Source organism: Drosophila subpulchrella, chromosome 2R (assembly GCF_014743375.2).
Source record: "Drosophila subpulchrella strain 33 F10 #4 breed RU33 chromosome 2R, RU_Dsub_v1.1 Primary Assembly, whole genome shotgun sequence".
NCBI classification, from domain to species: domain Eukaryota; kingdom Metazoa; phylum Arthropoda; class Insecta; order Diptera; family Drosophilidae; genus Drosophila; species Drosophila subpulchrella.
Window position 1 is genome coordinate 10,231,448 of NC_050611.1, and position 26,215 is coordinate 10,257,662.

The following is a 26,215-nucleotide window of genomic DNA, read 5'->3' on the forward strand; positions in this document are numbered from 1 at the left end:
GGGTTCTAATTGCGGGAGAAGCAGGGAAGCCATAAACATAAACCTAATGCTGATCCGATCCGATCTGCCACCGTCGCGACAATCTGTCTGTCCGGCCGGCTGCCAAAAAGTAGGGTATCGTAAATCTGACCGACACCCTCAGTGGACCGGGAATGGTGCAAATGCCGGCGTTAATTAGTTTCGAATCGCCGGCGACGACAGGTAGGCCAAAACAGCGGGGAGCAGAGTGGCACACGCTTTCGGTGCTGCCATTAACCCATTAATCTTAATTTTTTAATTTAGTCTTTCAAACAAATCAAACCCATTTTTAAAAATATAATCCTTGAAAAAGATTTTATATAGGCTTTTGAAAATCAAAATGGCGTTAAATATAATAATTTCAGTTCACCATCTATCATATTTCAGTTTCAACACCCCTCTCAAGATTCAAATCTAGGTCATATAGTGCATATAAAGCAATATTTTAAAATATGATCTTTGAACAACATTCTATAATCCACAGAGCTTTACATATACATAATTGAACTCCCTTTTCAACAAATTTAAGTTTCTAACTCCCCTCCCAAGATACAAATTTAGGTCCATTTAATGCTTCACCTTGTATGATTTTGTAGATACACATATCACGTGTTTACACAGAGGGTTAGTCCGAGACTCACATAATCGAGCATAGCCAAGAAGCAAGACGATCTCAAGGCGCACTTTTCAAAGTCAATGCCGGGCAATTGACGTTGCAAATGTACAGACACACAGTCATTCCATTATATGAGTTCCATCCCCTCTATAGAACAGCATGTGTCAGAGCTCCAAGCTCTTGGGCTTTGTTTGGATCAGAGACTCTGGATCTCGGTCCCAGAGTGTCTTCCATATTGTGGTTTCTTTATGTGCAAGTCGTTTATCGACAAAATTTATTAGACAAGCACCCCAACAGCCCCAACGATGCTTGAAATGAATATCTTTGCAACTATATCGCGGGCCTGAGGTCTCAGATCGGTTTACTTCGGATTGATTCGCACACTCATCCATGTATGATGTACGTACATTTGTACATTTGGGTGTGTGTCTTTATCTCGGTCTGGGGTGATGGAAATTGGTTCCGATAATTAATATACGACAAGCTATTATCTGTTTCAACGAAGTGTGCTCAATGTCGACACGCCAAATGGCAAAAGCTTAAAGATAATGCTATCCACTTTATCGGGCGATCGCATTTATTCAATGACCAAACCAAAACGATAATGCGGATAGTGTTCGGTAACAGATATAATGTTTTAAACGCCTTTTCAATGATGTTGTAGAGAGTATACAATATGAACAAATCATACTAAGATAAAGAACACAAAAATGCCAAATTGTAAATGTAATGAAGTATGTAAGTTCTAAAAAAAAAGTTATTGTAATTCCAAATGAAAGCGAAAAGTTTTAAAACGATCTTTTAGTTTTTTAACTAAGCAAAATCATATTAGTATTAATTAAATAATAAAATATTAGTTATAACAAGAAGATTGTAAACCGTTATTTTATTAGTATTTTGGCGGTAGTTTTTTAAAATTGAAAAGTATATGTGGTATACTATCGTTAGCAGCATGGTATATATATACGGTCATACTGTAGCCCGTATTCAATACGAAGTGCAGCCCTGGTCACTCTGGGCACGTAGTCAAAAAATAAAATGAGGTTTTTTTCCGGCGTATTCCTAATTTTATTAATTAAACTTTTCCAAAATGCCCACGCCGGCGAGGTGGAAGTCGTCGGTTGCGGGGGATTCATTAAGAGCCACGCCGACATCGACTTTTCCCGGGTGGAGATCAAGCTGTAAGTAGTTGTTCCCTTCGAACGGGGATGACCTGATAAGATTTTCGGCGCATGGTGGCCGCTAATTGAATAATAAATGAACCAACCCGCAGATATGTGATTAACCTAATTCCAACCTTCTTCGCAGACTGACCAAGCAGGGATCCCTGAAGGACAAGACGGATTGCTCACCGTCGAATGGGTACTACTTTCTGCCCATTTACGATAAGGGCGACTACCTGCTCAGCATTTCACCGCCGCCGGGATGGAGCTTCGATCCGGAGCAGGTGGAGTTGAACTTTGACGGCAAGACGGACGTTTGCAGCCAGGGTCGCGATGTGAACTTTGTGTTCAAGGGCTTTGGCATCACCGGTCAGGTGGCCCTCGCCACTGGCGGCGGAGCCCGTGACGTGGACGTTGAACTCCATTCGGAGCAGGGCGAGGTTCGGCGCACCAAGAGCGATGCCAGCGGCGTCTTCTCCTTCACACCCATTATTCCCGGGAAATATGTGGTCAAAGCCTCCCATTCGCGGTGGCACTTCTCCAAGGCGGAGCACAATGTGGTGGTTGTCAGTGGTAATACCGAGCTGCCGGCTAACTCCCTTGTGGTCTCCGGATTCGATGTGGTCGGTCGCTTCGATTCTAGCGCACAGCTTCCCGGAAATCTAGGTGTGGCCCTCTACAAAAAGAAAGGAGTAAGTCCTTATTCTCATTATTGATAAGAAAGTTGTTAAATTTTGTATACAATTTAATTGATATTATAGTACTCATTATTAATATTATTTATTAATATAAAACTATCAATTTTTCAGCAATCTCTAGTGCCAAAATGCGAGAAATCCTCCTCAGCGCCGGCAAATAGTGCCAATAGCGTCTACGAATCTGCAGCCTCATGCTTCTCCCAGTTGGACAAATCCGGAGAATACAATTTTAAGAATGTGCCCTCCGGCAAATACCTGCTGAAGGCCATCAACCTGGATTCTAAACTTAAGCTCCACTTGAGTCCCGAGTCTTTGGAATTAGAAGTTGGCAAGGACACGCTGCAACTGAAAGAGGAGTTCAAGATCACAGGCTTCACAGTCTCTGGTCTGGTTCTATCCTCAGCAGGTGGTGCTCCTCTGAAGTCGGCGGTCGTTAAAGTAAATGGAAAGAAGGTGGCCGAAACTGATGCCCAGGGATCGTATACATTGGAGAACCTTCAGGCGGGCACTGTCAACATCGAAGTGGGGTCCTCCCAGCTACAGTTCTCTCCCCTGCAAGTCAAGGCTCAGATAAACACCGCCACCCTGCCCACCATTGTGCCATCTGCTTACGAGGTGTGCGGAAAGGTGGTCTCGCCGAAATCACACAATGTGGGACTGACCAAGACCGGCTCCACCTTCCACACGACGGCCATTACAAAGGCCGATACCGGAAGCTGGTGTGCCTTCCTCCCTGTGGGAAAATATACCATTGAAGTCCTCACCACGGATGCCGACAAGGCGGCTGGAGTCCAGTTCTTCCCTGTTCAGCAGCAGACGGAGGTGCGCGATGCACCTGTCAACGGCATTACCTTCTCTCAGTTGCGCGCCACGATTCGCGGCGAACTCCAGTGTCTGTCTGATGCCACCGCCACCTGTACATCCGCCGAGGTCACTCTACAAGCCTTGGATGCCACCGGTCAGCCAACGGAGAACAAGTGGAAGGCCAAAGCTCATCGTAAGGTTCCTTAATTAAGACATTGTATATATTCTTCTAAATTATTAAGCCTTAGAAACTATAAGTTCAGTTGCAAGTTTGATACTTCGACTTAACAGAAGAAATAAGGGGAAGTTTTTTAAGCAACATATCATAAAAGGCCGACGGAAAGTTCCGGAAAAGTGTAGAGGTCTGTTCTATTGAGAAATTGCAATGACAATTACGAAAGAACTTTATAATTAGTTTGGTATGAAAGAAATTACTTTATTTTTGACATTTTTTACTTGCCATATTACTGACTCAAATTACCACATAGCCACTTGACGCTGATAAGTATCATAGATTACAAACATAGATAAAAGTATAGTTGGCGTAATAGCTTAGATTTATTCAAGGTAGTCTTCCGCTTTACTAATTCTTATCATAGAAAACGATTTTCTGGCAACCAACTAACGTTTTTGAATCGCAGGTGGCAAGTACGTGTTTAAGGATATGCTGCCAGGACCCTATGAACTGACCATCCCACAAGGAAATCTTTGTTACGAATCAACTCGCGTTTTTCTGAACGTTGCCTCCGCAGAAGAAGATGCGCCGCCATTTGTGCACAAGGGCTACGAGGTGTCCATCATCTCCAGTCATCGGGCATTGGTAAGTTCTGTAATATTACTAAAAACTTAAAGTTACTGAATGGCACATTTCTCCTTAAAGATGAAATACACTCACATTACTGGACCCTCTGAGCCAAAGGCGCCCACTGAAACCCTAAAGATTGCTTCAGGAGTGAACACATTCTGCGTGAACAAGTACGGAAGCTACGATTTCAAGCTGGAAGGCTGCCACACGTATGACAGCTCGCTTCCCAGCAAATTCATCACTCCGGAGCCTGATCAGCTTCAAACCCTGATCATCAATGCAGTGGCCCACAAGACTGGCGTTCGCGTTCTGTCCACAGAACCCACTGCTGACTCCATTAAGCTTGTGCTCGAAACGGAGTCGGTGGGACAGGAGGTCATCACACCCACTGCTGAGTCTCACAAAGTAGATGGCAAGTTCGCCTATCGTTATGACACATATCTAAAGCCCGAACAGGTTCTTCGCATTACACCGGTGAGCGATGTCCTGCTGTTTGCGCCACAACAACAGGAGATTGTCGGAAGCAGCGATTGTGTGGATATTGCCTTTAACTTTGTGGCCACCAGGGGTTTAATTCTGCGTGGAAAGGTGGTTCCTGCCATTAAGGATGCCAAGATCACACTGTCTTTCCCCGATCAGCCTGAATTGCAGAGCCTGGAAGTTCTTACCTCAGTCACTGGAGAATTTAAGTTTGGTCCCATTGAAGAGTCTCTGGCCTTTGACCTCAAAGCCGAAAAGGAGTCGTATGTGTTCAGCGACTACAACCGCCAGTCGGCTTCGTTCAGCGCCCACAAACTATGCGAGATATCCGTGATTGTCAAGGATGAAGCTGGTCAGACATTGAGCGGAGTCCTCCTTTCGCTAAGCGGAGGCGAGAGCTATCGCAAAAACCTGGTAACCGGTGATAATGGTGCCATTAACTTCCATTCCCTGTCGCCATCGCAATATTACCTGCGACCCATGATGAAAGAATACAAATTCGAGCCCAACTCCAAGATGATTGAGATTAAAGATGGCGAGACTGTTACTGTAACCCTCACGTAAGTACAAATAACAGGTAATTCTTAAGCAAATTCTAAGCAAATCCTAAATCTTGCAGTGGCAAGCGCTATGCTTACTCCATCTTTGGCTCGCTGACTTCATTAAACGGTGATCCCTTCGCCGGCGTGAATGTGCAGGCCACCGCCGAGGAGGGCTGCCCCCAGCAGCAAGAAGAGGCCACCAGCGAGGCGAACGGACAGTACCGCATCCGAGGCCTCCAACCCGGCTGCAGTTACTCCGTTCGTGTGGTGCCCGACAAGGAAAACGTTGAGCGATCCATTCCCGGCCAGCACACGGTGAAGGTGGGCAGCGAGGATGTGCGCGACATAAACCTGGTGGCTATTAGTCCCCTGAAGATTGTGGACATCACTGCCAGGGTGACGGCCACACTCAACGACCACTACAAGACTCTGCGCATTGTGATGTACCGCAAAGGAAACTCCGATTCCCCGGTATTCTCACAGCGGGTGGGCACTCCAGTGAATCCTAAAGCCAGACTGAATCCGGGCATCACCGTTTACTTCCCTCGCATTCCTCTGGACGGCAAGAGCTACGTGGTCGAGCTGCAGTCCACACTGTCTGATAAAACTTACACCTACAAGCTGCCATCGTCTACATTTGTGGCTGATCGGGGTTCCGTGTTCATCCAGCTGGAATTCCAGCCGGAGGTGCGCGCCGCTGAAGCCGATCTTAACCAGAACTCCATCTCGGCTCTGGTGCTTATCGGCCTGGTGGCCATTGCTTTCTTCAAGCAGGATTTGGCCACCAACTTCCTCAGCTTTGTGTGGAGCAAGCTGAACGACGTGGCCGCCGATCTCGCCCAGCGACAGAAGAGCAAGGCGCAGGTGCGCAAGAACGAGCCGATCAACCAGCGCGAGATCGAGCAGATGGCCGACCAGATAAATGCCATCAAGAAGAAAAAGACCAAGAAGATTTAGTCCCGACTGATAGTCGCATTAGTTGATCAATTTAGTCACATTTCGAGGTATTCGCGGTAGGTATTCATTCGGTTTTGTTTTCTGTGAGATTGTGTTTAACCCTGTTGTAACTTAAACTTTTATTTTGAATTGCATTTAAGAAAGACTTTGTAATTTTTTCATTTTCCATACATAGATTGAGGCAAGTTTAATTTGTGTTCGTTATCCACTCTTATAGCTAAAATAAATAAATACAAATAAATAGATTAGTTTAACACGGCTGTTCTACTGCGTCAGGATGTGCTCGGCAACGGAGCTGAGTTTGCGATTCTTGTGCTTGGCATGTCGCCTTTCAGCTTGCAGGTTGATCTCGTTCTCGGAGTCCTCGACGGCGGATTCCTCGGTGGCCGCCTGCTCCTCCTGTTGCTGCTCCTCTTGATGCGTCTCCGTCTCTGGGATCTCCTCGGGGTTATCGTTCTCCACGAAGATGCACTCGGGATTAACGGCAGCACACTCGCCAAAGTTGGTGGCCCTGGCCTCAGGATTCCTGGCATTGGTGTACTTCTCAAAGAAACCCCGGCCCACAATGCGGAAGGCCATGCTGGTCATGGGATTCAGCTTGGAACGGAACTCCATTTCACAGACAAAGCGACGACGACAGGCCTTGGAGTCCAGACCCAAGAAGGCGAACATGAAGTCGGCAATCCTGGAGAGAAATCGAAGTCATGTAATCACATACAGTGAATACTTAAAAATCCTTAACTTACTGCTCTTCAGCGGGCATTTGGCGAGCCACACTCTCTGAAATCTCCTCATCCACAATTTCCACTTGCTCCTCCTGCTGCTGCTCATCATCCTGGATCAAATGGGCCTGATCTTTGGTACTACGCCTGCCGCGACGACGGGTGTCCACGGGGCCAGTTGGGCCTGGACCCGAGGGAGAATCGCCGTGGTAGTCGCCGTGCACATCGGAGACAATGTCCGATCCAGCATAGCTGCTATAGCCGGAATAGGGCTCGAAACTGGCGCCGGAGTCAAAGGAAGTGGGGGAATCATAGTGATCCGAGTGATCGTGATCCAGGGAGTAGGGAATGTGATCGTGATGGGAGAAGGATGAAGGACTAAATGGGAAAAAGTAAATATTAATCAATTGTCAAATATCATATACCTTTTATAGAAAACCACTCACGGATGATCCAGGATGATCTCCTGGTTGCACCTGGCATGAGGCCAGAAGTAGCGGAGACCCAAGTAAATGGCGCTGCCCACGAAGAAGGATACGATCACCACTTTCACCTTGATCCAGTAAGCAATGGCAATGGGCCACAGGTGGCGATCTGTCATAGAAGATATACAAACATGGAGATGATTAAATAATTTTCCATTGCATCAGATCTGAGACACTTTCACTGCTCGATATTCTACATTTTAAGGAGGGTTTCACGAATATGTATTAAACAATATCAATGCCCAAGATTGAAAGTGAAAAGTGTTAATTGAGAGCAATACGTGATCGTCCAATTTGGATGAGGTGCGTCTGGCTTGGTTCAAATCTATGGGGAAACTTTCCAAAGAAAGTGCGATGGTTCACGCCCAAAAGGTATGATTATATTGATACCAAACGATCAAAATAATGGTAATACTTGATCGCTAATTGTTATATAAATTGGGCTTTTTTGATAACATCTGAAGATTGTTAGGATATGATATTTGCGTATGCAAGTTTCTGAATGATTATTATTTCGTAACTTTGTAAGAGGTAATCTTGAATTGTTAGTTACAATAAAGAATTTCCAATTCAAAAAAATCTTTTTTAAACTATCTGATCTATCACTTATGAAGTCTATATTTTTTTTTATTTTACTTACACCACATGTGGTGGCGATGGCGACGGGTGCGTCCTTCGAACTCTATCAGCTCCCGACCGAGATTCTCCCAGGTGTCCTCCGCTTGGTTATCCAGTTCTGCCGGTGGCTCCTCGTTCTTCGTCTCCTCGCAGAAGACCAGTGTGAAGTAGACGACCAAGAGCACGGCTCCGTACCAAATGGTGTTCTTATGCATGTTGTAGATGATATACGAGTTTTCCGGCGTAACGAAGATTAAAAGCTGGTATCCCTTTGGCTTTGGTTGGTCTCTGCAGAACCGAATGATGCAGTCCGATGCCGGTTATCCAGCTTTTATACCAACAGCCATCGGCGAACAGCTCCAAGTTCAAAGTGATAATTAATCCGCCGTTGTGGTGGCTTTGCGCGCAGATTTTCACACATGCGTATGGGCTGCGATGACGAGTTTAATGTCCAAGACATGCATTTGAAATTTCTTTAAACTGGTGCAATTTCACTTTCATAAGTCGTGCCGGCGTTTCTAGCCGCCTTTGTTTTCGATTCAATTAGTAGCTATTACAAAACATGAGCATACATTTTAGGTAATTGTCGGTTGGCGATTTTCCCAGAACAGATTTCAAAAGTTATATAAATGCACGCCAAACGCGCTACCGATTAACCTTAGAAGTTCTAATGGGCTATCGAAAGCGCAGGCTGTTATCGGGCAAGAACCTCCATCTCTAATACAATATTGTAAACATTTTCCAACTTGTCTTGTAAATAAATGCCGGTTTCCTGAATCATGTCCAGCTTAAAGTCGAGTGATATGGACACCAATCCGGCTCCGGATCCCCAGGCGCCCATTACCCGTAAGGGCTTCCTCATGTCGCTGAACAGCGGCACTCCAATGCCCATTCCCGAGCAGAATATAGTACGTTCTAGGTAATCCCTTCCAGAATTTTGAATATATAAGCGGTTTTTTTCAGTTTGGCCGCTGTCGTCCTGTCTCCGAGTTCGAGAAACTAAATCGCGTGGGCGAAGGCAGCTACGGAATTGTTTGTAAGTTGGGTTGAAGAGGCAGTTAACCCACTTTGTTAACCTGCAATCCTCTACAGATCGCGCACGTGACACTCGCAGCAATGAGATTGTGGCCTTGAAGAAGGTCCGCATGGATCAGGAGAAGGATGGCCTACCCGTCAGCGGACTCCGCGAGATTATGATCCTGAAGCAATGTAATCATGAGAACATTGTCCGCCTGCGAGAGGTGGTTGTGGGTAAAAGCCTGGACAGCATCTTCCTGGTGATGGATTTCTGCGAACAGGACTTGGCTTCCGTGCTGGACAACATGGCGAAGCCTTTTACAGAGTCCGAGGTCAAGTGCATCACGCTGCAGGTGCTAAATGCCTTGAAGTACCTTCATGCGCGGTACATGATACACAGGGATCTGAAGGTATCCAATCTCCTGATGACCGACAAGGGATGCATCAAAGTTGGTAAGTAGAGGAATTATTTGAATGTCAACTTTTGGCTAACCCAGTTCCAATCTCCAGCTGATTTTGGCCTGGCCCGTATGTTCAGCAATCCCCCGAAACCCATGACCCCGCAGATGGTTACTTTGTGGTACAGAGCACCGGAACTGCTCCTGGGCTGCCGCACGCACACCACGGCGGTGGATATGTGGGCATTTGGCTGCATTCTGGGTGAACTGCTGCTCGGAAAACCACTGCTCCCTGGCAATTCGGAGATTGCTCAGCTGGACATGATTATAGATCTCTTGGGAGCCCCCTCGGAGTCCATTTGGCCTGGCTTTGCCGACCTGCCTGCCGTGCAAAACTTTACCTTAAGCCAGCAGCCATACAATAATCTTAAAACCAAGTTCCACATGATTGGCCAATCGGGCAGGAATCTCCTGAACATTTTGTTTATCTACAACCCAAATACCAGAGCCACTGCCGAGGAGTGCCTGAATAGCAAGTACTTTGTGGATCCGCCAGTGGGTGAGTTGCGCTTATACATACATAGGTGGACAAATGATTATCCCTAACAACGCAACTATTTTGCCTTTAGCCTGCGATCCCCGCATGATGCCCACTTTTCCGCAGCACCGGAACAATTCTGCACCTCCTCCGCCTGCCCAGCCGCCCGCAGAAATTCCAATTTCCGATCTGCTCAATGTATTCATCAAGCGCCAGCGTATGGATTAAACGAGAACGAATTTATTTGAACATTATGCAATGTACTGAGTGGGGAAAGCTACAGATACGGCCGGTCCATCGGCGTCTGCTTGGCCTTCCTGTCGCGGGCGCGTGGAAACCAGCGGTGCTTGGTCGTGTGCGTCAGCTGCATCAGCTCCTGGCGCGCCACCTCGGGATGCTTGCTCTTGAAGGCCTGCATCGCCGTCTTTAGGGCCGACTCCTTGACCACCGCCGAGCTCTGAATCTCGGCGATCTTCGGCAGCGGCTGGGTGTTCTCGTAGGGATGAGGCGTGTCCGGGTGCCAGGCCACAATGGTGCGGCCACTCCTGGTCACCGCCACGGCCTCCACCAGGCTCTTGCCACCAACGGCATTGCGCTGCACGGCGCTCGAGGAAAATAGACGAAAACCTCCGTATAAACGTGCCGCTGACATTTTTACAGCTAGAGATGGCACGCAGCTAAACAGCTGGAGGACTATCGGAACAGCAGTGCTGCTCTGTTGGCGGTATTTGTCTTCATTTTAATGGCTTGCTAGAAGTAGCTAGATTATATGTAAAATGGTTTTGTAAACATCATTGACCAATCATATATAATTTCAACCTTAAATATAATTATAGTTTAATGAAAAATAATTGTTTCCAAATATAAACCGGTGTCTACTAATAACTTAAGTTTATTAAGTACCAAAGCAGCATCCAGTAATTTTACCAAAATTCAAAAGTTGAACAAATAGAAAAATTGTTTACATTAATTGATAGAAATAAGTTTACCTACATTGACACATAAAAATAGCTATTTTACATGTCAGTATACATCTTACATTTACATCAACTAGTTCCAAGAATCGGGCATCACTGACTGCTTTCCAGTTTGGTTCGAGTACTTACTCATTTACCCCCTCTGACAGCTGATTGGCATTTGAAAACAAATACAAATATTAATATTCCGGCCGAGATGTGGATTGCCTACGCCCTGGTGGTCCACGTACTGCTCCTGGGCTCCATATTCGTGATCTACTTCCGCTCGCCGGTGATCACGGGCCTCAGTCCGCAGAAGCATCCTCTGTACTATGGCTTGGAGGCACCGGCGAATCGCTTGGTGCTGATCGTGACCGATGGATTCCGCGCCGACTCCTTTTTCGAGGAGAACTGCCGCTATGTGCCGCACCTGCGTGAGATCTTCCTGCGCGAGGGCCTGGTGGGTATTTCCCGCACCCGCGTGCCCACAGAAACCAGGCCAGGACACATAACCCTTATCGCTGGACTCTACGAGGATCCATCGGCCGTGCTGCGTGGCTGGAAGAAGAACCCCATTGACTTCGACACGGTGTTCAACCGTAGCTCACAGACCTATGCCTGGGGCGCCGAAGATGTAATCAGTGTGTTCTCCCATCTGTCCGGCAGCGGGAAAATGCACTTTCGCTTCTACGACCACGAGCTGGACTTTTCGCCGGGCTACGATGCCTACGAGCAGGACGAGTGGGTGTTCAAGCGGGTTAGGTTCCTGCTGCAGCGGAAGGGCGAATCCTTGCTGCACGCCAAGAACGTGGTCTTCTTTCTGCACCTCCTGGGACTGGACACCGCCGGGCATGTCCACAAGCCGGGGGCGCCAAAGTTCCGTCAGACTGTGGACAAGACGGAAAAGGGAGTTTACGAAATCTACAAGGAGTTCGAGCGGGTGTTTCCCGACAAGCGAACTGCCTACTTGATGACCGCTGATCATGGAATGACTGACTCGGGTATGCAATCAAGACATAGCTCGATCTTTAACTTATATTCTAATGTTTCTTTGTATAGGTGCCCACGGCGCTGGATCCCCCCATGAAACGGACACTCCTTTTATCCTCTGGGGCGCCGGAGTTTCCCGCTCGGCCCCCAATCCTGGAGGTCGAACCTTTATGCCCAACAACGAAGGTCCAGCTATGCCGATGTACGAGTTGGAGCAAGCACAGCTCACACCCTTGATGTCTGCATTGGTGGGTCTCCCACCGCCAATGAACAACTTTGGAACGTTGCCCGTGGGCTACATGAATGTTAGCAAGGAGTACGAGGCCATATCTGCCCATTTGAACGCTCTGCAGCTTTTGGAGCAGTATGCGGCTCTGCAAAAGCAGCACAAAAAAGGATTTTTCGCAGGGGTCTTATCGGAGTTCGAAGTTCTCCCATCTGATGCAATCAAGACATACAAGGAAGAAATCCTAAAACTGCACAAGAAAAGAGAGTACTTACATTCTATAGCAAAGAGCCAAGTCATCATGTCGCAAGCTCTTGAGGGAATCGATTATTATCATGGATACTACCGTAGAGCGCTTTTATTGAGCACCACATCCACTTTCCTGGGATGGATGTTCTACCTGTATCGCCTGCTGTCCAGGAACAGGGCTAGCAAAGTGGAGCTGATCCTCGAGAGGAACACAAAGCTGGTGAGACTAAGCCTGGGAGGTTATGTGATCCTGCTAGTGGTCTGTCTGCTAAGCCAACGAACACCGCTGGATATATCCTTTTACCTGCTGCTCCCGAACTTCGTCTGGCTGAAGGCTTTGCAGCCTTGGAACCTCAACTTCTCTTCCTCGCCAGCATCGGCGTACAGTGTTCCCGCCCTGCAGACCACAATATGGCAGCTCATATTGATCATTGCCTGCGCGGAGCTGATGGTCTTCACCTTCTTCGAGCGCCGCCTGATCTCGCTCGGTTTCTTTGTCTTCGCCTGCTACAATGGTTGGTCTAGCTTTCCACCAAAGTCCAGGGAGTTCTTCTCCTGGCTGGCATTGGTCCTGATCTTGGCCTGCTTTCCCCTGCTGCCTTTGTCAGTGGGTTACCAGAATGGATACCTGCTTGCAGCTGGAGTTATTACGATCCTCATAAGCTCACTTTGGAATACGAGGGCGAGATTAAGCTACAAAAATCACACCAAATACTGCAATGCCCTGATCCTGCTGCAAACCATATTGTGTGCTTATCTTCACACAATCGGAAGGAAGACACCGATTCCCATTAAATTGTGTAGCTGGATGTTCCTGATATACGCTTTCACATCCATTGTGCTGAGCAAAGAGCCAAGATTGGAGCAGCGTCTCGCCCAGATTGGCTTTAATCTGGGATCCCTGTACGCAACACTGTGTACCTCTTATGAAGCTGTGTTTGTCCAGTTGCTGGCCCTGGAACTGGGTCTCTCGCTGAAGGCGCAGAATGGCCAGGCTGAGAAATCAGTGCTTCGACTGGCCTTCACCCTGCTGCTGTACACTTTCTTCTCGCTTTTCGGATCCGGCAACATAGCCTCGATCAGCTCGTTTGACCCGAACATCGCTCGTTGCTACCTCAGCCACTTTGCCCCCTTTGCGATCATGGGTCTGGTGCTGTTGAAGCTACTGGTGCCGGTGGTCCTGAACATGTCGGTTGTCTATGCCCAGAGCGAGTTTGTGCGCCAGCACGAGGAACAGATCTTCATTTGCCTGCTGCTCATCTGCGATGTGATGGGCCTGAACTTCTTGTTCCTGGTGCGCAACCAGGGCTCCTGGCTGGACATCGGAACGTCCATATCCCACTTCGTCATCATGGAGGTGACCACGCTGGTGATCCTCCTGCTTTTCTACACCGCCAAGCAGCTGCTGCGAGTTATCCCATGGAAGGAAATCGACATCAAAAAGCTGCCACTGCGCCTTTTACACTGGGATGTGATTAGCGCCAAACATCACTAGCCTTAAAACCGATTTGACCAAACTTGTAGCTTAGCTTAAACATTTATGTCCGATAATATTTACAACACTAATTAAGAATTAGTAACATACACATGTAAATTATAGAATCTAATGCTAGGAATGTGTCTGTGTGTAGGTGAGCGTAAGGGTGAATCGATTTTATGGACCACATATTCTGGGCTTAGATATTAAAACTTTCTTAAAACCAAAGAACATGTATAATTTATAGACAAACAATTTAACAGTTAAAACCTAACTGATCCAGTTGATGACATACTAATTATCAGATATTCCAGTATTGTTGCATTTTTACATTTTAGTGTGTTACATATTCGTTTAAGTCTCTTGTACCATTTTTTTGTAATTAAAATGAAACAAAAATCTTACAATTTAAATGCTTAAAAAATAAAAAAGTGGCGAAAATTATAAATTAAGGTTTATCGTATTGTTCTTTTAATAAGGATCTTCAAAAACTCCATTTAGAAATTATATTTCTTCAAAAAAAAATAAAACTGCAAAAATGTCTACATTTTCAGAGTTAATCCAAAAAATCGACCCACCCTATTGTGGATGTGTAGGATGTGTTTTCGTGTGGTTTTGTGTGTGTCATGGCACGACGACATCTAATGAGTAGTAGTAGCAGCAGCAGCACGGTTAGGGAATCGCTATTCCCAATTAATCTTTCAGATATCGCTCCACCGGATTAACCCCCTGGAATTTTGGACTGGCCGTTTCATCTGGAATTTGTCTTGGGTCAGTATTGAGCCTAGATATTTTCGGTAAGGATAACCCACTTGACTGTGCCGGCTTGGCTGTGGTGGCACTTTCCCGCGGGGTTGCCTGCAGACAGTTGAGCCACTCAGCCAGCGAGATCTTCTTGTCCCCATTGACATCGCAGTAGCGCGGCATCTTCTTGCCACACCTGCGCAAGTTGCTGTTGGATGGGATGATATTTAGGAATAGGGATATAGATGGATAGACAATGGCGACTCACCTGGCACTGGTGACCAGATCGCGGAAGTTCTTCCACTCTCGGCGATCCCACGACTTGTTTTTGTTCTTGTCCAGATACACAAAGCTCAGCGTGGCAATCCGCTCGTCATCCGTCTTCCACATGGTGGAATTGCTGCTGCAAAGTGCCATAATATGGATTTTATTATATTTCGATCGATAATAATATCAATAATAATTTATTAGATTACAATAATATATTTGGGATATATATTTATCGTTTAGAAAACAAAGAAGCCTATTTAAAAATTTGTTTTAGTGTATAGAGCCACATATTAGAACTCCTTTCCTAAATAATAGTAGTTGAGCTGCCTATTATATCTTTCGTTTTTATATAAGCGTCTTTAATAGGATACGTCTATAAAAATATGAATAGATCCAAAGAACATTGTTTTAAATTTGCTTTAAATATAATCTTTTTAAAAGAAAATAAACCTACCCGGTGGTACTGCTGGGCAGGAGCGAGGTGTTGAGGTAGGCCTTCAGGTCTTTGAGGAACTGCGTCTTCCGCGGTTCGGTGCATCCCTTCATGGGTCGCACCACCACACTCTCGTCGCACTGAGGCCGCTTGTTCTTCACCGATGTGCCCGGAATGCTCTTGCCCGTATCCTCGTTGACGCACCAGCAGTACGAGGTGGATGTGGAGGAGTAGCACTGGATGCGCTGATAGCGACCATCCGGCAGGCACTGGGGCACGAATAACACGTTCTTTCCGCCGTGCTGTAGAAAAATTATAAAATTTAAAAAGTTTCCTTTGTGAGAACGTGGCATAGCTTACACCCTGCTCCTCCAGCGTCACCGACTGATCCATCCAGCAATTGGAGTCATTCTCTATGTCCTGACTGGCCGCCTCTGGCTTCGAGTTGAGCACTGTAAAGATTTGCGCGTTAACATACATTTTATTCTGCCCTTTGAAAGCATGCAGAATGATAACGAACACAGAAGGAAAATTGTATGATATGAGGGTCAATCGGATCTTATTTCATGCTTAAAAATGCTGACATGCAGTTTAATGGAAATGGATAAGAACATTATGTTTTGGATAGTGGTTCATTATCATAAGGATTTGGAAATTGGTTAGTTGGCACACAAGTCAACATACTACCTATATAATGATAATATAGGATCGGATAATGATGGGATACAAACAAAAAGTAGTTCGAAAATTCTTAAGATCGATTAATCTTTTCGTTATCAAAACGATTTGGAATTGGGTTAGCTTGCACACAAATCTACGTACTATATAATGATGGGATGTGGGTTCGGGAGCTGGGCAGATCCGATCCTTGAGAGTCGTCCTCTTCGCCTCCGTAGCCCGTCGCGCTGTCCTCGTAGTTGTCCTCGTGCTCCTCACTGCCACTCGCATCCTCGGAGTACGTGTGCGGACTGCTTCCACTGACGATGGTGTTGGTATGACCTCGGTGATGGTCATTGACGTGCGTGTTGTGGATATTATAGTGGGTGGAGTGGGGTGGGGCGGTGGCCGCACTGTTTGCCAGAAGATTTACAACAGCACTACCTAGATTTAGATGAGACACAAATGGGAGGAGATGGTTTAAAGGCTGGGATGGATGGATCATGATTTCCCGCTTGGCAAATCCAAGTACATGCGGTTAAAGTTAGTATTCTATCTAAAATAAACTCTTTTGAATGTAATGAAGATTGAGATTGTAATAAATAACTGTCCTATAATGTAATTAAATCCTAAATGACATTTTATTAGAGAAATGGAACTATTCATACAAAAAACTTTCAAAATTGTATTATAAGCAAAATGATATATTTACATTTCAAATAGAATATGAAAGAAATATAATTTATTATACAAAATAACCTAAACCTAAATTTATAAGATGATCCCTTATTTTTTTTTTTTTAATTTTTAAAGTTACTATTATCACAAAGTTCCGTCCATAACATGCTACATTTTTAATTCCCATTCCATATAATTCAGATTTACTCACGGTTATGAAACTCCTTGGTAAAACATATGCTCCACTCCAACCAATTTAGATTCGAATCCTTGATAACATCACAGTATTTCCCAAAGGTGCGTCCACATCGACGAGGTTTAACGTTCTAACAAAAATCGAAAGGGATTAATTGGTCATTGGGACCAAAGAAATCAAATTACTCACCCGCCTGAGGACCTTTTTCAGCTCTCTAACCTCCTGGCGGTCGAGCAACTTGTTGCCATTCGTGTCCAGCTTGGAGAACTTCCACTCCAGGATGTGGGAGTCGGACAAAGATGGCTGGCGGAAAAAGCTCTGAGCCTCGTTTCGGAACATGCGCATCAGGTTAGTGTTGAACAGCAAGCGATCAGATTTGCTGCAGGGTCGGTGGGCTGAAGATCCTGCCTCGGAACTTCCCTTGGAGGCCGAGGTGTCCGGATTATAGCCAATCTGGTGCGATGCCAGGCGGCGACGACCGCGTCTATTGGCCCTGCAGCGGAGTTTCCCCTTTCGCCGGATCTGCTTGGTGGCATCCTCGATGGGCCTACCTTGACTATCGCTGCACCAGCATCCGTTGTTCCCATAGCACTGCATCGCCGCAAAGTTGCCATCCTTCCGGCACCGGGGCACAAAGTAATCCGGATCACGTTCCTGCTGACGACGAGCGAACTTCACCGCCTCCAGACAGGCTAAAATGGTAAAAGATTGAAGGATTAGATTGTTTAGTCTAAAGAAAATATTTGAGTAAAGGTTAACATTAAATCCTTTGTTAAATAAAAATCCTTTCGTTAGGGTCATTCAACTTTTTCGATTGTTTGTAAAGCTTCATATATCAACAAGGGATTATATTTGGTCTTAAAAGTGAATAAGAAGTCTAATCATTAAGAATAAGTTGAATATTAGGAATTTATAGGCATCCAAAAGCATTAAGAACACAATATCAGTTTCACAAGTCGTCTTCTTACTTATTCGAGTAGAAACGTTCTTGAGATCAAGACGGAAGCGCCCACTAGCTCCCTTTTTGAAGTGAAGCGATTTTAAAAAATATACTAGAGTAGTCTTGAAAACGTTTTTGAGATTGAATAAATTTTATCTCAATTTTGAGTTCGAGAGAAGGGTTTTGTGACAGCTTCTTTTTTTGAGAGTGGGTTAATTAAAGAGCTATTAAAGATTTGGAAGCTATTTAGGGATACATCGCCTGACTTAAAAAATGTCTATAGATAAAGATGATCTAATAGTACTTACCATTGCAGGAGCCGCTGTACTTGAGGCTCACCTGGTGACCGCCGCACTGCGCCCGCAGCAGATGACACCTGGTGGGATAGGTTTGGCCATCGGTGCCGCAGACGGGACCCTCGTTATCATCGCACTCGCCCTGTTTGGCCGCGCAGGCGGGGAGCTTCATCTGCAGGTGAAGATCGGAAGGGGGAGGAGGAGGTGTCAGTCCAGGTCTCTCGGCTATATTGTGGCTCCAGAGGGGGTGGGGTACTGCTCGTACCGCTCCCCCTTTGGCAAACACGCGTAAAATGATTTACTGCATTTATGGCCAGGTCTGCGAGTCGCCAAGCGTCTGGGCCTTTGCCGCTGACTGGAATACGAATGTTGGCAACGTCTGGCAGGGGCGGCGCATTTGAGGGGGGCGCAAAAAAGGGGTTTTTGGGGGTGGGCTGTCCGATGCCCAATGCCCCCCTGCCCGCCAACCGGCTAATGTGAAAATCAAAGTTGTCAGGCCCATAACTCGAACGCCCCGAAATCCGCACCAAAATTATGGCTCTCGACCAACTTGCTGCTGAGTGCGCAAATTCTTGTTTAGCCCAGAAAATCGCACATACGCGTGTATGTAAATCGCAGATATCTGTATCTATATGTCTGTATCTAAGTATATATATTATACATATATAGATGGGGAGGCCCAGCACTTTGGGATATGGTATTGCAGCGCCTTTTGTCGCCAATTTGCTGCGGCCAGCCCACAGATATTTATTTGTCGTGTCGCTCGGACATTAATTAGTTTTCGCTGTTATTGAAAAGTGAAATGCGTCAAGCCATCTAAATGTCCCATAACTGAAACATGTTTCGGATAAGATATGAGCATACTAATTGAGGTGCTCATGGTAGTTAAAGTATGAGAGCTTTGCAGCTACAGTCCAACGAAATTACCATTTTCGGATCATTTGGCAAATGCACTTGTTTTTAAGATCCAACTTAAAATTTCATAAAAGATAATTACTTGAAATATTTTTGAAAGCATAGATAAACCTATATATATTTAGGTATTACGGGCAGAAAGAGAAAGCTGTTTATAAATTCCACATAATATCAAATGAAGAAGAAGGTATTATGGCTATCAGAACTTCATAAACCAGCTTAGTAATTTAATGCTTTTATGTAGACACTCAACAAAAATCAATATGATATCCCCCCAATGATACTAAACACTAGAAGCTCGACAAGAAATGTTATACAATTATGAGAAGCACAAATAATACCTGTCCCAGTGTTATCTTGTTGCCCCAACATATATACACAAATAATTTAGAATGTCTGTAAACAATTCGAATTCTTTTTGTGATCAGCGAAGCACGCGCTGGAAACCGGAGTGCGCAGGTGATTTTCGACTCCCGACTGGGCACAGACATATATCGGACAAAGTGTATAAATACAGAGAATATTGCTGCAATCGGCAGATCGGTTTGCTGTACCTAGAATTGGGGTGTGGGGCACATCTGGTTATAATGTTGAACATGAATAACTCATTAGCCAATTAGCAAATTTGGGTTCTGAAAAGCTAAATACCAATAAATGCATTTTCAAGTTATAATCCTATAAGTATTAAAAAACCCTCTCGAAATATGGGTTGCAATACCCCTGCTTTTGGGAATGTCTAATGGGGAATGCAAATGACTGTTTCGCTTGTCATCATCTAAGTTCTAAATAGGGCGTTATCCCGAAAACGTGCCTGGATTGAAAATCTCCCCATGGGCACCCTGTTTCCCCCGCCCTTTTTTCGCCCTCTGGGCCACAAATTATAAACGGAGACAGCTCAAGGATTGTTACCAAGATAACGACAAAATTATTGACTGACAGTTCTCACGCCGCTCGCCGAACGAGGAGGCGAAGAGAAGGCTGCGATAGGCGGAGAAGAATCACGGGGAGAACAAGCTCCACACTTTAAATACTTCTTCACACTTTGTCATCATCAGCCAGCTTAGTGGCATTGGCAGAAATAAGCTTAAAAAAGTAGAATTAAAATAAGAAGGGCTGGTAGCTTTTTTAGGACGAAGCTGGGATGCTCTTAAAGAAACATGTATCATTCCAAAGACTGTTTTCTTATCTTCTTCATATTTGCTATAGAAATATGTTATAACCTAGCTAGCTTACCTTTAAGACATGAAAACTGACCTAAGGCTGGGGATAACAAATTGAGCACTGCACTATGAAGCAAACAGAACGCGAATTCTTCAGCATATTTTGGCATTAAATTATGATAACCCTTTAAAAAAGGGTATGGAATAAGGGGAGCCAAAAGACTGGAACAGAAATCGCTTTTTAACTTGTGACCATTTTGTGTTCTCCTTTTTGCGCCTCCTCTTATGATTCTTTTTCTTTTTTTTTCTGCAGGAACAAGAAACACGTTCGTCCGTCGGTCAGATGAAACAAAAACAAAAATCAAGGTGTGGGTCTGAAGACAGGAGAAGAGAAGATCAGAGGAGGAGAGGGCGAGGAGAACGGAGCCGGCAGACTCTCTTCTCGGAGTTTGGCAGACAGCGCGGCGGCGTACAAGCTGGAGAAAGAGGAGGAGAAGAAGAACGGCCGCAGCTTCTTCTTTGTCTGACTTTTGGTACCTTTGATACCTGGAATATTCAAGTGTTTTCTTAGGATTTACGAAGTGATCATTTTTACACATGTATGCATGTTGTATATATGAAAGTCTTGGCAGAAAGTTTGGCAGGGTATGCTTACAAGCACAATAATTTTCATGGGATTAAAAGTTGAGCTTAGAGTTCGATACCTCAATCAAGGACTATCCTACTTCATACTGTACTTATAAACTTACTAAGTTATATAGTTCAAGATCCCTCTTTTGGTTTGAAAATAACCATAACATATACATATGTACACATATGATATGATGTATGTACTTATGGTTCCTTGGTTATAATCATCATCATCCAGGATGATCTATGATCTATAATCATTTTACTTCAATGGATTGACAAATTGCATTTTTTATATGGTTTGTTGAGAACTTTTTCTGAAAAAACTTACCAACTGATCGTCCGTTTTCCCAGTCGCGTTGCAAACCGCCAGCCAGGTGAGAAACAAAATACATCTCGCCAACATTTCACTTTTGCAGCTTGAATTCTTCAATTAACTGTTCTTGTGGTCACGGATTTTTTAAGTACGAGTGTTCCTTATATTAAGTGCGTTTCTCTCATTATAATCAACGTTTTTCGTTTAGTTCACCATCTTTTTCGCAAAGTCGCAATTAGATTTTCTTCCTAGAACTTTTACTTTGCCGCTCTCCGATTTATTTATTTACCGATTTCCGTGGGCTATTTATAGTGAGAGAGGTGTGTGCGTGTGCATTAAGGTGTTGTAGATCTTCTGTTTATATAATGACTCTTTATGTGTGCGATTTTTGGTTCGTTTCGATTGGAAAACCGCCCGAAAACGATCAAGAAAAAGCGAGGAACTAGGGGCGAGTAACACTGAGCAAAAAGGCAACCGTTCGTAGCCGAGTCCCACACAAGACTGGCCATTTGCCTTGGAGTGGAGTGGCCCAAAACCCCAGAGAGAGGCCCCGGAGAGGTAGTGGTAGTGGGCGAAGAATCGGAATCACGCAGAGAGATCGGCGGAGAGAGCGGGATCCCGTCGCCGCCAGAGTGTCTGGCGTGTCGCTTCCAATATCTTATCTTTGCCACTCCGACTCTTGGAGACTGGACGTCCAATACAGTGGAACGTTCCCAAGACAAACCACTAAACTGCAGAGCTAGGTTAAACCAGTGCATTTCTAATAATTCTTAGATGATTTCTTAATGAGGGATTCAATTAATCATCAGTATATCATTACATTGGAACTAGCATAAGGATTCGAATTTTATAAGAATGTATTTAATTAGTTCTGTTAGGAACGTTACTTTCAAAGTTGAAATTACTTGGTTTTCCATTTTTACAAAAAAAAATTAACCGCGAATTCTTCAGATCTTTCTCTCAACGTACATTTAAAAAGTAACCATAAAAGGATGCAAGCCAACAAAATTTATTGCATAATGCTTTAAAATCTGTTAAAACTAGCATAACTTGAAAATGATATTACCAATATGGATGTTTATTTAAAAAAATGTAATATCCACTTAATGAAAAAACAAAATGGTTATAATAAGAAATGATTTACAATCAATTAAAGTCCCTAGAAATTGTAAGATCACATTGGCTCATTGATAAAGTCGAAGAATATAGTTAATAATAATTTTAAGTGATTTTGAGAAGATCGATTTCTGTTCTTAAGTAGAATTGTTTTACTTAGCGACGTTCTGCTGTGGCAGCATAAAAACGATCACATTCACACACCGGCAGACAGAGAGAGCACTTGTGTGTGCGTGTGAAATTTATCTTCCTTTGTGCATCTCAAGAGGTTGCCTCACCAACAAAAGCAACAAAAAACATCTAAAACAAAGCGGCCAACAGTTGCACCAGCTGCTCAGCCAGCGGGGGAGGGGCAGGGGCGGCGGAGGAGGGGGGGTCAGGGTAAAACGTGAGCCGTCGAGGGCCCCGCTCCTGTGATTTATAGAGCCGCTGGCTAAGGAGTCCGCCTGGTGAGGATTTCGATGGGGGGGATGAGGAGGGGCGAGGAGCGAGGAGCAGTGGAGTTGCCGGTCTCCGTCTCCGTTTCGGTGTGAAACCTGCCAGACAGTCTGACGGCGGCGATAACTGCCCCCTCCTATCCCCCAATTTTATACCCCAACCCCTCGAACACCCGCCCCTGTTGCCCCTTTGTTTTCGGCTGTGCCACACTCCGTTTTGTGGTCTTCTTCGGAGATCACTAGGAAAAAAATCCCTAACGATATTATTATTGTAGCATGTCCATATTAATGATAATATCTTGGGACCTTTAGGAGCTAGAAATACGAAATTTGGGATGTAGCCTCTTACAAAAGCAACGCATATTCCATTTGCTTAAAATTATGATTACGACCACTTTTGTCTTTAGATGTCGTAAAAATTATTTTGGGCTTAAAGTTCGAAACTAAAAAGTAAAGTTTACTAAGCTAAAATATATTTTGAATCCTAGTCCTAAACATATTTTATATGAACTAAGTTTATATCAAAGAAAATAAATACACTGTCTGACACAAAATTGATGTTACGAATTTCTGATATATGTATTTTCTCCTCGTGTAAGGACGGGTAAACGAAGAAGACTCTAGACGGTTATAAGGGGCGGGGTTAAAACTCAAGTGGAGTGGACTGGCAGACAGTATGACGCCAAAATGCAAGACAAGACAACCTGGTCGATAACAAAGGTAAACAGGCAACGGCCAACGGGCAACCAAGGAGCAGAGCGACTGAAAAAGCCTCGGTCGTGGGATTCGATCGGGATTGTCGGCTCAGCCCAACTGGGTTCAGAACCAGATGCAGATACAGATATAGATACACGTACGCGCAGATACGGATTCAGATACGAGTGCACCCGCCCCTGCCGCTGAGTGCCCAACTAATCATTGTGTGATTCTTGTTTGTTTATTTGCCCGGCTTTATGAAGAGACTTTTCGGTAGAAATTATTTATTGTCGCCTGTGTTTATGTATCTGCGTATCCGAGTGTTCGAGTATCTCAGAGTAACTGTGTATCTGTGTGCGCAGCCCTTTGAGTGGGACACAATTAAACAGTTAGCTAGAAATCGAGACGATTACGGATTCCCCTAGATCAGCGAATTTAAACTATTCGGGAGTGACATAAAGTTGAAATTGTATTACTTATGGATTCAAATGCGTTTTATTTTTAAAGAATCTGCGGCTTTAGCTTTCTGTCATATACATGTCATTCGCTATACTACTGCCTAAAATTTAAGGGCCGTAAAAAATCATGACTTATTGCAACAATTCGCTTTGCCAATAATATTTTCCTGTTAAATATGAAAAACTGTCAATATTCTCAAGGCAAAGCAAATAAAACTGTACTCCAGTCAAGGGTTTCACCCATTGTCAGTGATCTGAAAAAATTAAAAACCCCCGAGACGTGTGTTCCTGCATAGCAGAAGAGACAATGGAAAAGAAATTCACCGATGGGGATCCCTGGGCCAATCGATCTGGCTGCCGGATCGCTATATAAACCCAGTAGAACCACGATCTGCCACAACAGTATCTCCACTGATATTCCATCATGAAGTTCTTCGTATTCTTTGCTATCGCCCTGGCTTTGGTGGCTTGTTTGGTGCAGGCTCAGCCCGTTCCTGATGAGGATCAGATTCCAGCGGCTAATCCTCTGGTTGATGAGGAAGTCCACCAGGAGGTGGTGGAGCACAGTCGCCAGAAGAGGGCTACCTGCGATCTTCTCTCCAAGTGGAACTGGAACCATACCGCCTGTGCCGCCCACTGTATTGCCAAGGGATTCAAAGGAGGCTACTGCAGCGACAAGGCCGTCTGTGTGTGCCGTCACTGATTTGGATTGGATTGGATAGTCTGGTCGAAATACACACATCCGGAAAACTATCAAAATAAAAATATTAAACTATACAAAAATTGTAAATATCTTAGAAATATACGATCTATTTAATCCATCAATTTACAAAATTAAAGTATTCAAGAAAAATATCTAAAAAAAAAAGCTCCGACTATGCTATTAGTAAAACGCGATCATAAAGAAAAGACATGGGTCCTTTATGCAAAAAAGAAAAATTAGGTAATATCCTTTAGTTAAAGGTGAGTGGATTAAACTTGTTATAAAAGGCTGTTAAAACAACATAAAGTATCCTTTAAGAACTCAACATGATGATCAAAATCGTTATTTTTGGTTTTTTCTAATTGGTGGCTTGAGCCTTAAAGCAATGAAAAAAAAAGTTTAGCATTTTTTGTTTACTAAAAAAAGGAATAACAGATTTTAGGCTAGAACTTTTAAACTTTAGAATCTAAAGTTTAGATTTACAATGTCATATAACGACTAAATTTGTCAGTGTCTAGTTATGCACTAATCGGAAACTGCATTCGTATATATTGTTTTCCGCATAATTTTCAAATAAACAATGCCATTTTGCCAAGTCTTACAACAATTAGACTTATTATCATAAACCGGTAGCGGTTAACTTTACTATAAAAGACAATTGAAAGCTGAACCAGGTAAACAGTTCTAAATGTGATATCACACGATGAAGATCACTATTATCCTGGTTGTTACTTTAGCTGCAATTTGCGCACTGCAGGCTCAATCTATTCCGGAGGATCCTCTGCAGCAGGATATTCAGAGAAATCTCATCCAGGATGTGAACACCAACGTTCGCCAGAAACGGGCCAACTGTAATCAACCTGATTGTAATGCCTTCTGTTCAAAAAAGGGCTTGATAGGTTACTGTGTAAAGAGGTGCCGTTGTGCATGATTTTTATTTGCATAAAGGCTTATAATAAAATAACGACCAGTGAATATATTAGTTAAGAGTATACTGAAATCTAAACAAAATCTATATAAAACCGCAATAAAATCTCTCTTAAATTCACCCAAGAGCCAAAAGTATTCTTTAGCAAGAATAATGAATGAATTCTTATCACCGCATTCGTTTAGCAGGGTCAAAAAATTGAACCCAAGCAAAAAAAAAGGTATAGCAACAATTTTCGCTGCACTTCCGTTTTTCTACGGATTTGCTTTATAAATATGGCAAAGTGCGACTACAATTCGTTCTTATCAATTAACCGAACGAACAGACGTCTAGAAATGATCGACATTACAAACAAACTGGGGAAAAAGAAAGAGAAACACGCGCAGAGAGCGAGATACACGACACTTAATTAACGCCAATTACAATGGTTAATAAGAGTATGTAGAAATTATCGCTGAACGCGACCGACTTGTGGGTTTCTTTTAATTTCCGAACGTTTTGGCGGCTATTTACGCGGTTCTATTGCCTTTGCCCTTTTATGGCAAGTGCAACCACTCGCGAGCAATTCCCCATTTGGACTGACTCTTCAGTTATCAGCACACTATATAATCTCAAGATGGCAGACGTTCTCGATCAAGAGCTAGAGAAAACACGAGATGAACATAGCGCAGCTCTCCCGAAAATTTGTATAGTTGCACATTCTTCTTGCTGCGATGCGAGAAAGACAGAGATTTGAATTTGGCGCGCAGTTTAACTATCGATATTTTAAAGGTTTTCAAAAATCATACTTACTCACTTAAATAAATATCTTTGTTAATACATAATAAAACCCTAATTAAAAAAGGATACTATTTTTTATAATATTATGTTTGATCATTTTGGT

At 44.1% G+C, this 26,215-nt stretch overlaps 7 protein-coding genes across 11 annotated transcripts; 4 read left to right on the plus strand and 3 right to left on the minus strand.

Annotated features, from left to right (window-relative positions):
• The first annotated feature begins 1,633 nt into the window (after nucleotides 1-1,633).
• Nucleotides 1,634-6,337, plus strand: LOC119550515 (nodal modulator 3). Its single transcript, XM_037859223.1, has 6 exons — nucleotides 1,634-1,815; nucleotides 1,943-2,489; nucleotides 2,607-3,492; nucleotides 3,941-4,119; nucleotides 4,180-5,144; nucleotides 5,204-6,337. Exons 1-6 carry the CDS (start codon nucleotides 1,673-1,675, stop codon nucleotides 6,081-6,083), a joined length of 3,600 nt encoding a protein of 1,199 aa, XP_037715151.1. The 5' UTR covers nucleotides 1,634-1,672; the 3' UTR covers nucleotides 6,084-6,337.
• On the minus strand, nucleotides 6,319-8,123 carry LOC119550516. The gene is made up of 4 exons (XM_037859225.1): nucleotides 7,931-8,123; nucleotides 7,252-7,399; nucleotides 6,830-7,183; nucleotides 6,319-6,768 (listed from the first exon to the last, which is right to left on the minus strand). Exons 1-4 carry the CDS (start codon nucleotides 8,121-8,123, stop codon nucleotides 6,348-6,350), a joined length of 1,116 nt encoding a protein of 371 aa, XP_037715153.1. The 3' UTR covers nucleotides 6,319-6,347.
• Nucleotides 8,124-8,618: 495 nt separating this feature from the next.
• On the plus strand, nucleotides 8,619-10,104 carry LOC119551848 (cyclin-dependent kinase 10). The gene is made up of 5 exons (XM_037861422.1): nucleotides 8,619-8,816; nucleotides 8,872-8,944; nucleotides 9,001-9,378; nucleotides 9,436-9,882; nucleotides 9,953-10,104. Exons 1-5 carry the CDS (start codon nucleotides 8,688-8,690, stop codon nucleotides 10,087-10,089), a joined length of 1,164 nt encoding a protein of 387 aa, XP_037717350.1. The 5' UTR covers nucleotides 8,619-8,687; the 3' UTR covers nucleotides 10,090-10,104.
• On the minus strand, nucleotides 10,080-10,543 carry LOC119551849 (39S ribosomal protein L42, mitochondrial). Its single transcript, XM_037861423.1, has one exon. The coding sequence runs from the start codon at nucleotides 10,511-10,513 to the stop codon at nucleotides 10,139-10,141; it is 375 nt and encodes a 124-aa protein (XP_037717351.1). The 5' UTR covers nucleotides 10,514-10,543; the 3' UTR covers nucleotides 10,080-10,138.
• A 430-nt stretch (nucleotides 10,544-10,973) lies between these two features.
• Nucleotides 10,974-13,987, plus strand: LOC119551606 (GPI ethanolamine phosphate transferase 1). The gene is made up of 2 exons (XM_037861012.1): nucleotides 10,974-11,818; nucleotides 11,877-13,987. The coding sequence occupies exons 1-2, from the start codon at nucleotides 11,035-11,037 to the stop codon at nucleotides 13,775-13,777; spliced, it is 2,685 nt and encodes an 894-aa protein (XP_037716940.1). The 5' UTR covers nucleotides 10,974-11,034; the 3' UTR covers nucleotides 13,778-13,987.
• On the minus strand, nucleotides 13,804-25,900 carry LOC119551608 (SPARC-related modular calcium-binding protein 2). Of its 5 annotated transcripts, none has more exons than XM_037861017.1 (11): nucleotides 25,802-25,900; nucleotides 21,010-21,296; nucleotides 17,986-18,145; nucleotides 16,927-17,429; nucleotides 16,753-16,867; nucleotides 16,029-16,307; nucleotides 15,567-15,658; nucleotides 15,228-15,508; nucleotides 14,772-14,906; nucleotides 14,572-14,711; nucleotides 13,804-14,514 (listed from the first exon to the last, which is right to left on the minus strand). In XM_037861017.1, the coding sequence occupies exons 2-11, from the start codon at nucleotides 21,082-21,084 to the stop codon at nucleotides 14,453-14,455; spliced, it is 1,842 nt and encodes a 613-aa protein (XP_037716945.1). In that variant the 5' UTR covers nucleotides 21,085-21,296; nucleotides 25,802-25,900; the 3' UTR covers nucleotides 13,804-14,452. The 5 variants fall into 5 exon arrangements, with proteins under 5 accessions (XP_037716945.1, XP_037716944.1, XP_037716946.1 ...); XM_037861016.1 differs by having other exon boundaries at nucleotides 25,756-25,897; XM_037861018.1 differs by lacking the exon at nucleotides 25,802-25,900 and having other exon boundaries at nucleotides 14,772-14,903; nucleotides 21,010-21,567.
• LOC119551612 (defensin) lies at nucleotides 24,088-24,520 on the plus strand. The gene has a single exon (XM_037861022.1). The coding sequence runs from the start codon at nucleotides 24,126-24,128 to the stop codon at nucleotides 24,402-24,404; it is 279 nt and encodes a 92-aa protein (XP_037716950.1). The 5' UTR covers nucleotides 24,088-24,125; the 3' UTR covers nucleotides 24,405-24,520.
• Nucleotides 25,901-26,215: the final 315 nt, after the last annotated feature.